General features: G+C 35.5%; 1 protein-coding gene across 1 annotated transcript in view; it reads left to right on the top strand.

The window, feature by feature from the left end:
- The window catches only part of FRAS1 (Fraser extracellular matrix complex subunit 1), a 412,381-nt gene that overhangs the window by 318,753 nt on the left and 82,996 nt on the right, over window positions 1–10,632 (top strand). Inside the window, exons 36-38 of the mRNA XM_004681192.2 lie at window positions 872–1,003; window positions 2,049–2,174; window positions 4,008–4,255. Of these exons, the coding sequence (XP_004681249.1) occupies window positions 872–1,003; window positions 2,049–2,174; window positions 4,008–4,255 (506 nt within the window). The remainder of the gene's footprint in view (window positions 1–871; window positions 1,004–2,048; window positions 2,175–4,007; window positions 4,256–10,632) is intronic.

Here is a 10,632-nt window from a genome sequence, read left to right as displayed (position 1 = left end):
GCAGATTCCTAAAGACTTGTTATTAAGTCCAGAAGAAAACCAGTTTCTTCTTACCAACCAGAATGCAAGCATATCATAACATTTAAAATAGTCCCTGCACAGTTCCTCTATAGCCACTGTGGATAAACATAGTGATGGTGTTGGTGGTGCCAGTAACCCTCTACTGCCAAGTAACTGGCAACTTGCTTGATTGCTTCTTTTTCCCATTAGTAACCATCTCTTCAAAGTTTTAAAATAATCTTAAAAAAACTTCTGGCTTTCATTTTCCTTAGGTGATGATTTAGATATCAGATAATCCAGGGAAATAAAACCTTAAGGTCATAGTTTTGTTCACAAAAATGTCTTCCATTTACTGCACAGTGTATAATGACTAGGTAAAAATGGGTCTGCTTACAGAAAGGTGCCATTAGAGACATGTGTTTGAATATTTTCTGTCCTTTTAAAAATATGTATCCAAGGAAATAGATACATTCAAAGGAGATTTCTAGAAAGAACATATTTCCTTGGCATGTTGGGAGAATGCATTTAATAAAAAAAAAACATTCTTAAATAAAAGCCTTTATCAGCATCATCTAAGAATGTGTATTTTGTGTTACTGTCCTCTGCACTAACATTTATTAATAGCACTTTATTCTGAAGCTTGTTTCTTAGTATTTTGTTGTGATAGTCCTGTAGCCTTTTTGTTACCTGGCAGAAAAAAGCTTTATGAGAATAGCTCACTGAACTTCCTTGCTTGCTTCTTTTTTCCATCTGTAACCGTCTCTTCAAAGTGTTAAGATAGCTAAAAAACTTCTGGCAATGCATTTATAGATGACCAGACTCCAAGTTGACTTGTGCGTATGTATCAATGTATGTGCATTTTCCTTTTTAGTTTCGGATGGGGAACACACAAGTCCAGAAATGGCCCTCACCATTCACTTACTTCCCATCGAACAGCACCTGCCAGTGTTCCAGGTCACAGCTCCAATGCTTGAGGTCAGCCCAGGAGGCAGCACTTCCGTAGGTAAGAACTGGGATCCTGAAAGAAACATGGCTTTGTATATGGAACCATATTTCAGCAAAGGTCCCTGTTCAAACCTTTTGATGTTTACAAAAAAGCAGTGACCTCCTCTTCCAGAAGTTGCATGTATTCTCATCTATATCCTTCTTCTTGCCCATTTCCATGCAAATAGAAGCAGCACAGAGAAAGGGAAATAAACCCTTCAGAGGCCAATGCTCAGTGATAGAATACAACACAGAATTTATTTTCCAGTCGCAAGAAGTTTGATTTGTTGCCATCACTAAAATATAAAATAACAGCAGAGAAAAGAGTAGAGGAGCGCAAATTTCAATGACTTCTCTTGTTTTCTATTTAGAAAATAAAGTAACAGGAAAATGACAGATCACAATGACCTTCAGAAGTTCTGAAAACTTAAGAGTTGGCCAAGTTATTTCATATATGATTTTATTTACCCCATTAACACATTTACTTTTTGCAAGTTGTTGCTTTTATCAAAGATATTTTTAGAGCAAACAATAAATGCAATGATTTTCGTTAGGCATGTTCTCTAACAGACTTGTCCAATTTTTACATAGGGTTGTTGACCTAAAACTAACTGCCATACATACTAATAAACAAGTCATTCCCCCACTCCTTCTTACATATGTGATGGCCAGAACAGCCATTCTTAAAATAACTTGGCACTTCTGTGGATTCAGAAAAAGAAAGTAAGAGAAAATATAAAGGAAAAACTTCTTCTGAAAGAAAGTCTACCCTAGCAGGTCAGGACTGACCTATCTGTCTTCATTTGTATGAAAGAAGAAAAGCTTTCTGAATTAAGAACTACCTACTTATAAATTAACTTTTGGAAGAGTCTACTTGTAATTCAAAAATTGACCACGTTAGTGGCTTTCACTCTTAAGAGTTAATTGGAATTAAACAGGGCTTTCATATAACCATCATATTTCCCACTGGTGGCTTCCAGCCTGACCTGTGGCTTTAAACTATATAGACTTTAAAGTTTTTCATGTGGACATCTTCTCACTGTGCTTGATTCTCCGGGATGCAGGACTTCAGTTGATAGTAAGAGATACGGACACAGCCTCTGAAGAACTCTTCTTTGAGCTTCGCAAACCTCCGCAGCATGGTATGCTGCTGAAGTCCTCAGCTGACTTTCAAGGGTCCCTGGCTGCAGGTAGCTGTTGGTTCTGCTTGGGGTACTTTTTGTTCCACAGTCAGTGTTATGTGCCTCAAGACGAGAAGTACCTTTGAGGGACAAACTGTGAGGGGATGCCCTAGGAAAGAAAAAAAATTTCATACTGAGTTCATTGGCTGAGCTATTTGGAACTTCTTTTTCTGGGCCAATACTCACACCCCAAGCTGTTTTTCTCAAGCTGTAAGTAAAATGGGTTGATTTCTGGAGCTTGGAATAAATGTATTTAACAGCAACTGCCACAATCCTGTGGTTAGTTGATAGAGTAAAATTGCCTTGCTGAATTTGGTGTGTGAGTTTTAATTATATTTTCAGTGCTACAACTCTTATAGTGTGAATATGTGTTATTTTATCCATTAAAAAAGTAAACCAATTTTAAGTAGCATATTTGCAATGTAATGGTGTAGTAATATAACCCAATTTCCAAAATAATATTCACTGTACTTTCTCCACTTATAAAGAATAATATGCTTTGATTGGCTAGAAAGTACAGAAAAGCACAAACAATACCAGTAAATCTAAATTTTTAATAGTCTGCCCTTATATAGCACAGTGAATATTGTCTCCTTCAAAGTCATCACCTTGGGATATACTTATTCCCACAATACATACTTTCTCAAAACCTTTACATAAAGCCTAATACATGTCTGATAATGATTCTTCTGAATATTCTTGCAAAGGGAGGGGAGAATTCTTTTCTCCATGAAGGTAGATCAAATTTGTACTAATTTGATCTCCATGAAGGTAGATCAAATTTGTACAAATAAGCACTTGGGAATCACAAGGCAGAATTCAAAAAAAAAAAAATTACCTAAAAAATAAGTGTCATAAAAAAACTATTGTAGAAGTATATAAATCATATCCTACTTTTCTTAGCTTTATACTTAATCTATATTTTTGTAATTAACATGAGACAAAAATATTTGTAAAATACTGATTGTACTACTTTTCAAGATATAATCCCGATAGTACCTATAAATCGCAATACAGTGTAGAAAGAGAAGGCTTAGGAGATGAATACAGAAAATAAGTATTTAAGTCTCAAGTAATATAACATCAGTTATTAGAATCAAATATCTGTCTAGAAATAGAGTTCAATATGTGATGTAAGAAGAAAAATCTTCATCTGTGCTCTGTGAAATCATTGGGACCAAGGCATTGAGTGGCATTTCTCATAAAAAAAGATTCCATGACTAAACAAACATTAATATTATATATTAAAGAATCTAAAATTCTAACTTCTTCAGTTTAAATTTTTTTATTTTTAATTCTGACTTGCCCTAACTTGTCTGACCTTGAAACTATCTCACACACCTGTCAAACTGATCATGAATTAGTATTCTAAACTTATACAATTTGGCTTTCTAACTTTAAGTATATAATTTTAAAAAAATCCTCACACTCCCAATTAAAACTCTGTATAGTTTATTTTTTAACTTTTTCAAAAACTTTCATTATCCACATTAAATTGCAAGAGGATTGCTGAAAAGAAGAGACTTCTTTCTTTCTCCAGAACTAAGAGTGATGAGTAGATCTCGGACAAGGCAGATTTAGGGTCAATATGATTAATAACTTTAAAGATAATTAGAATTATTTCCAACAAAATTAGCTACCTTTAGAATTAAGCAGAACTACCCTTTTTCAAGGATGTTGTAAAGGGAGTCCTATCTTGGGTGGATGGTTGGACTAATCAGCTTCTAACTCCGAGTTTATGATTCTGTACATACTCTGAAATCCTGAGAACAAAGATGTTATGTGACAGAAACCATTATTCACAGAAGTAATTTGGTTTTGCAATTTGTGTTATTTTGAAAGGTGACACTTTCACATATGCAGATATTGAGAAAAATGCCCTTCAGTATCTACATGATGGCTCTGCTACCCAGGAAGACAGCATGGAGATCTCGGTTACAGATGGCTTCTCAGTGACAACGGTGGAAGTGGGAGTGACGGTGTTGCTGTCAGAGAATCCAGGGCCTCAGCTGGCCAGAGGCGCCTCTCTGAGCATTTCTGTCCCCAGTAAAAGTACTGCTGTAATCACAAGGTCACACCTGGCTTACGTTGTAAGTCCTCACTCTGACCTCTTATTTCCCATAGCACCCTCTGCCAGGGCTGACTAGAAAGCAATGTCAATGTCATGGCTGAATATTTCAAGTGTCAGGTATATAGCCATGTAAAGAACTTTTTCTCTCAACTTGCCTATAGCTCTACTCTTAGGAGTAATTACATTCTTTGTTCTGGCTCCTCCCAGTAATTCAAGAAAAGACCAGTCAGTGAGCAAATTTTGTTGAAACGTGATGAACTTGTAAAGGGATGGGTATTGTCGATGACATGCTATGCCCATGTCAGAAAAGCCCAACTCTTCACTTTTTAAGCTCCATCCATTATATTTTGAATGGGGATTTTAGGGAAAAAGCATTGTAAAGAACTTACTGATTAATGACTAATATAATGGTATTTCATGGCCCACTGAGAGAAAGCCCACCTTTTAACAGCTTTTGTCTCAGGTCCAGCTCTGGGCAGAATGCTGCATCCACTTCAGCAGCACCTCCCTGCCAGATTTCCTAGGCAAGATTACTGACTCGTCCTCTGTCCTCTCCAAGAGAAGCTGTGGTTTAAGGGAGCAAAGGTAGAATCAAGGATTCTGGGTTTGTTTGTTGTTATTTTTCCCATCTGGCCTTAGCTTGTTAAATTGTCCTGGTTAATTAAACTCATCTTCCTTTGATTCTGCTTTTGAAGTTAAGGATAATGAGGATAATTAATTTTATTTTTTATATATGTTTGAAACAGATGTTGAACTCTATAAATGTGGTAATGAATAGTTTTAACAAATGTTTTAAAATAGGAATGATTATTTGGAGGAATCACATTTTTCCTTTATTAACTTTAACATTCCAGCCAATGATCTGGCCTTTTTTCAAAACATTATGTGGTTTTAAGTAGTGCTTTTCTGGGCAAAAGAATCTGGCTATAAAATCTAGTTCTGAATAGTAGCATATAAGATAAAGCATTGGTCTGGGAACAATTGCTTCAATTGCTTTAGCACAGATTTTTTTTCCCCTCAAATTGTCTTTTCTTAAATTATGGGGAACTCTACTCCATCCTGATTCTACTCATGGGTCTAGTATAGTTTCAGAACAGCTCTGGTTTTGTTTTATTAATTGACAGGTGATTTTTACCATAGGTTATGGTCTTTTGAATCTTACGAAACTCATGAATTCATAAAAATGTATGAATACAGATTTAATCAATAGATCACCAAGGCTTGAAAAATGTTTGACAGGCCAAAATAGCACTCCCAGAGCAGTTCCTGTCCATTAACTGCATATTATAAGCTGCATATCAAAATGCAAGCCCATTGGCAACTGAACAGGTATTTTCAAAAATTGATTGAATGTGAATTTACTCACTGGAGCAGAAAGACTCCAAAAGAACTATTCTTGCCTTTTAAACATGTAGCATATTTAAAGACTTACCTCTCTTATATACTAACTTTCTTTGAGGATTGTAGAAGGAATTTGTACTTAGTTTCATGGGGAAAAATTTTCAGACTTTCCCACTTAGTGAATTTGCAGTGAACACCCAGAAAAGTTGAAAAAGTCATCTGAAATGGAGCAGAATATAAAATGATAGGGGCTGGTGAGCCTGTTCTCCATTAGGTTTATTAACCACACAGAAGTGGTATCATATTGGGAGAAATAAAAGGCAAAAATGGATTCCATGAAATGTACTTCTTTTTTTTTTTTTAAAGACTTATTTATTTATTCACATAGAACTGGGGTACAGGCCAGAGATGCGGAGGGTGAGAGGATTCACCAGAGACAGAGTGGGGAGCAGAACAGGCAGATCGACGAAGTACACTGCTGAGGGGAGCAGCGGGCGGGTCAGGAGAGGTCTGCCACACCATGTGGATCTCCTCCGGGGCAGGCAGGGATCGAACTCATGCGGAAGTGGCTTAAGCTTCTTAGTGCTGTGCTTTAACCTGCTGCGCCACCAGGGAGGGCCCGAAATGTACTTCTTGATGATAGTTTACTAGGTGCAGTTTGGCATCCACAGCCAGTGTAAACAAGTAGGGTAGGGATGATAAGGATTTTGTGGTTGGAATGGATGGGTTTTAATCCAAGCTCACCATTTATCAACATAGTAACCTTTTGTAAATTACTTCAACTCAGTTCATCTAGTATTTTTTCTCTGTAACTTGGGGAGGATGATAAAAGATTCATCTCAAGGAGCTGATAATGTTTTCTATATACCAGCCAAAATTACATAAATTTAAAATACCAATTTAAAACATCAATTTAAGGCCCTCCTTGGTGGTGCACACATTAAAGCATAACACTATGAGGCTATCTGCAGCCACATGGCGTGGCAGACCTCTCCTGACCCGCCTGCTGTTTCCCCTCAGCAGTGTATTTCAGTCAGTCAGCCTGTTCTGCTCCCCACTCTGGCTCTGATGAATCCTCTCACCCACCTGCACCTCTAGCCTGTACCCAGTTCTTGTATGTATAAATAAATAAATCTTTAAAATAAATAAAATATCAATTTAAAATGTTAATAAATATAACAAAACTTGTGTAACTTGTAGGGAAATTTGATATTAGACTGAACCTTAAGAAAATCTAAAAAGATTATTGGAGATGGAAGACAAATTTAACAAGGAGCCAGTGATCAACAAACAATAAATAGCATTACTCTACATAATCAAAAATAGACAGTTAAGTGTAACTACAAAACTGATTCCACTTGTAATAGCATTACAAAAATCATGTCCATTCATTCTATATGTAATAAAAAATAAGGCAATACTTCAATAGAGAAAATTATAGTACTTAATTGACACATTTTTAAAAGAATGCAATAAATGGGGCCTCCCTGATGGCTCAAGGTTCAAGTCTCTACACCATGAAGCTATTATCAGCCACTGAGGCATGAGTTTGATGCCCTGGCAGGGAGCTGGCCCACATGACACAGAAGACCTCTCCTGTCTTTCTTGCTGCTCCCCTCAGAAGTATATTTCAGTAGATCTGCCTGTTCTGTTCCCCACTCAGTTTTTGATGAACCCTCTCATCCCCAACACCTCTGGCCTGTACCCCGGTTCTTGAATGCATAAACAAAAACAAATCTTTTTTCAAAAAGAGAAAGAAAAGACAATAAGTGACAAGATATGCCATATTCATGAATAGGAAAATTTAGTGTTTAAAAAATATCAGTTCTTCCTCAAAGTGATCTTTCTCCTCAGTTAAGTTGTAAACAAAACACCAATGAACATTTTATGGGTTTTGATATATTTGACAATATATAATAAAGAACAAAGGTCCAAATTCTAAAAAAGAATGATAGTTGGGCAGGGCTATCAATTTTTTTTTTAATAAATCTCTCGTTAAAAAGCACAGGACAGAGACATACTAGAGAGTCCAGAAATAGACCCACACATGGAACTGTAATGTACCATTACCTCATAACTTTCACAAATATTTACTTCCAACAAATGAAGTACTTTAATTACTTAATAAGCCATAAGTAAAAATTTATAATGCTGTCTAGGATATTGGTGAGTATTTCAATAATATTGGGAATAGGAAGAATTTCTTAAATGAGAAACAAAAAGTGCTAATGATAAAAAATACATAAATTTGATTATATGAAAATTAAATGTATCTTCTCCAAGATACAACATATATCCAGAAGATTATCTAGTTACAAATTGGGGGAGAAAATTGCAATATAGGTAACCAAAAATAATGAAAACATGAAGAACTCTGCAGATCAAGAAGAAAAAAGTAATCCTCCAGAAAAATGAGCAAGACATTTGAAGGAACTTTAGAAAATGAATCCATAGAGCAATAAATTTAAGAAAAATTTATATGAGAAAATAATTCACCTTCTTAGTCATCAGGAAAAGCAAACTAAAGTTGCAGTCTTCCTCAACTTACACTTGGGTTGGGGTAAACCCATGTAAATTGAAATGCATTTAATACTTATAACCTATGAAACATGGTAACTTAGCCTAGCTACCTTAAATGTGCTCAGAACATTTAATTAGCCTGCAGTTGGGCAAAATCATTTAGCACAAAGTTTATTTTATAATAAAGTGTTGAGTAGTGTGTGTAATTTGTTGAGTAATGTGTGGAAAGTAGAAAACAGTCTTCAGAGACTTGTTCCTTTACTGCCATGTTTACGTGACTGACTAGGGGCTATGATTTGCTGCCAATACCCACCAACTGACAGAGTGTGGTGCTGAATATTATTAGCCAGGAAAAGATTAAAATTTGAAGTACAGCTTCTACTCAATGCATATCATTTCCACACCATGATGAAGTCAGGAAAGAGTAAGTCAAACCATCACAAATTGGGGACTGTCTGCTGTTTTCTTTTGACAGAATCATTATATGAAGAGATCACGTTTTGGAGAGTAAATTGATCTACAGGAGACAATTTGCTAATTAGAACAACCACTTTGGGCAAGACTTTGATATTGTCTTATAAGGATAACTATTCATATGTCTTCATCTTTCTACTCCTAGATTCCTACCTAAGAGAAATTTTGCATGTACACCAAACGATATGCCCCACAATATTAACATGCTATGTTTTCCATCTATTTGTAATAACAAAAATATTGAAGTGTGTCCAAAGCCCATCAACAGACTAGTAGATAATTTGTGACACACTTAGTCTGTGGGATATTCCAGAACACTACAAATGAATGACCGATGGCTACACACAATACAGATGTATCTTAGTAATCTACTAATGAGTTAAAAAAATAAGTAAATAAAACCTATAGGAGTAGAATCTAACTCCTTTTTCATAACTTTAAAAAAGAACTGACATACATATATAAATGTGTGTATTATGATTTGTGTATATGTGTATAAATTTTGTATTAAAATACAAACTTTGTTAAGAAATTCAAGGACCTGAGAAAAACATTCCAGAGTAATTTCCAGGTGTAAACTAAAGAAGCACATAGGTAAACATGAATTATCAAATCTCTGTACTCTTATTGGGCAGTGAGTTCAGGGTATATACATTATTAATATATTATTAATTCATTCAAAAGGGGTAAGGAGGTCTTTCAGTAGTAAAGTTACTTGAGAACAAGGTTTCAATTCTTAGGCCTTTTTGTGCACTCACTCACTATATCTTGGCTATCCCAAATAAGAATATTTTTCAATTATGTTAGCATTTTCAGGGGGGAAAGTTTGTTTTCACCCTTTTCCAAATCCAATTGTCATTTGAGATTTAAACCATTATAATAAGATGTGCCTGTCTAGAAATAGCATTTCATTGGCAAATTTCATTGGCAGTGTGGAATTGACAAGCTATCTAGTCTAATCCAAAACCAGGAGCTCTATCCTTGAAGAATATCACCATCTCAGAAGACAATACCTTTGAACTCTCAGCTAGCTATTTAAATTCTCTCAAAGAGACCGCTCCTCATCATATTAGGAAGAAATCATTCTGAAGCCTTTTCATATTGCATTTGCTAACCCATCTGGAAAAAAATAGAGAAAATTTTAAAGTATATTTTAGGGGAAATTTTCTGAAGTTCTTCAGCTTCTGTGAATTTGAGTTGTTTTCCTTCCTAGCTAAATGACATTAGGAAATATGGAGAATCCATATTGAGACTCAGAAGGAACAACTTAAAAAGAGCCCAGGGGATAGAAATGTTAACTGATTAAAACCTGCTGCCCCCAAGCCACAAGGCTAAAAGGTGTTTACATTTCATATGCTGTTCCTGTCTATTCAGCAAGCTGTGATAATTTGCATCTGAAAGTACAAACATAATTTTCGTGTCACAACATTTTTTTCATTGCTGCACCCCCATCTACACCAAAAAGTGAATGTCTAAGGGGAAATCTGAAACATGATGTTGCCTACCTCTTGTGTATTTAAAGAATACCCTTGGAGAAAAAAGAACTGCCTCATTAAGCTATTCAATTATTATGTCCACCTAGATACACAGTCTGTAGAGATCAGTTGTTTGCCCTCATGATCATGTGAGTCAGTGGGAGCTAGAGCTCCTAGAAAACCTACCATGTTTTTTAGCAAATAATGCAGAAGGAAAGGGAAGTGGTCTTTGCTAAAACTGGACATACTAAGAATTCAGCACCCATAGGTCCAGTGCTGATGGAATGAAAATGGTAAGATTTCCTAAATTCTTCTTTTAAACTAAAATGTTATGTCACAGATCACTTGACGTAAGTCAGCAACAACAAAAAAAACTTCCATTTTTTAATTCCATCGTTATCATTGTATTTTATATTAGAATGAAATTTCACCTGTTTCTAAAGAGCAAACCATCCTTAGAAATTGACCAAGATGCCTACATTTGTGTTCATAGAAAGATGATTCAGATAGCTGGCCATGTTTTATTCACTCAGTGCTTATAATCAAAACAAAATCTCTGGCCTGTAAAGTGTTGCTAGGGCATCTC

This window comes from Condylura cristata, unplaced genomic scaffold (assembly GCF_000260355.1).
Source record: "Condylura cristata isolate star-nosed mole 26May11 unplaced genomic scaffold, ConCri1.0 scaffold00012, whole genome shotgun sequence".
Classification (NCBI taxonomy): domain Eukaryota; kingdom Metazoa; phylum Chordata; class Mammalia; order Eulipotyphla; family Talpidae; genus Condylura; species Condylura cristata.
This window is presented reverse-complemented; position numbering and strand designations above follow the sequence as displayed.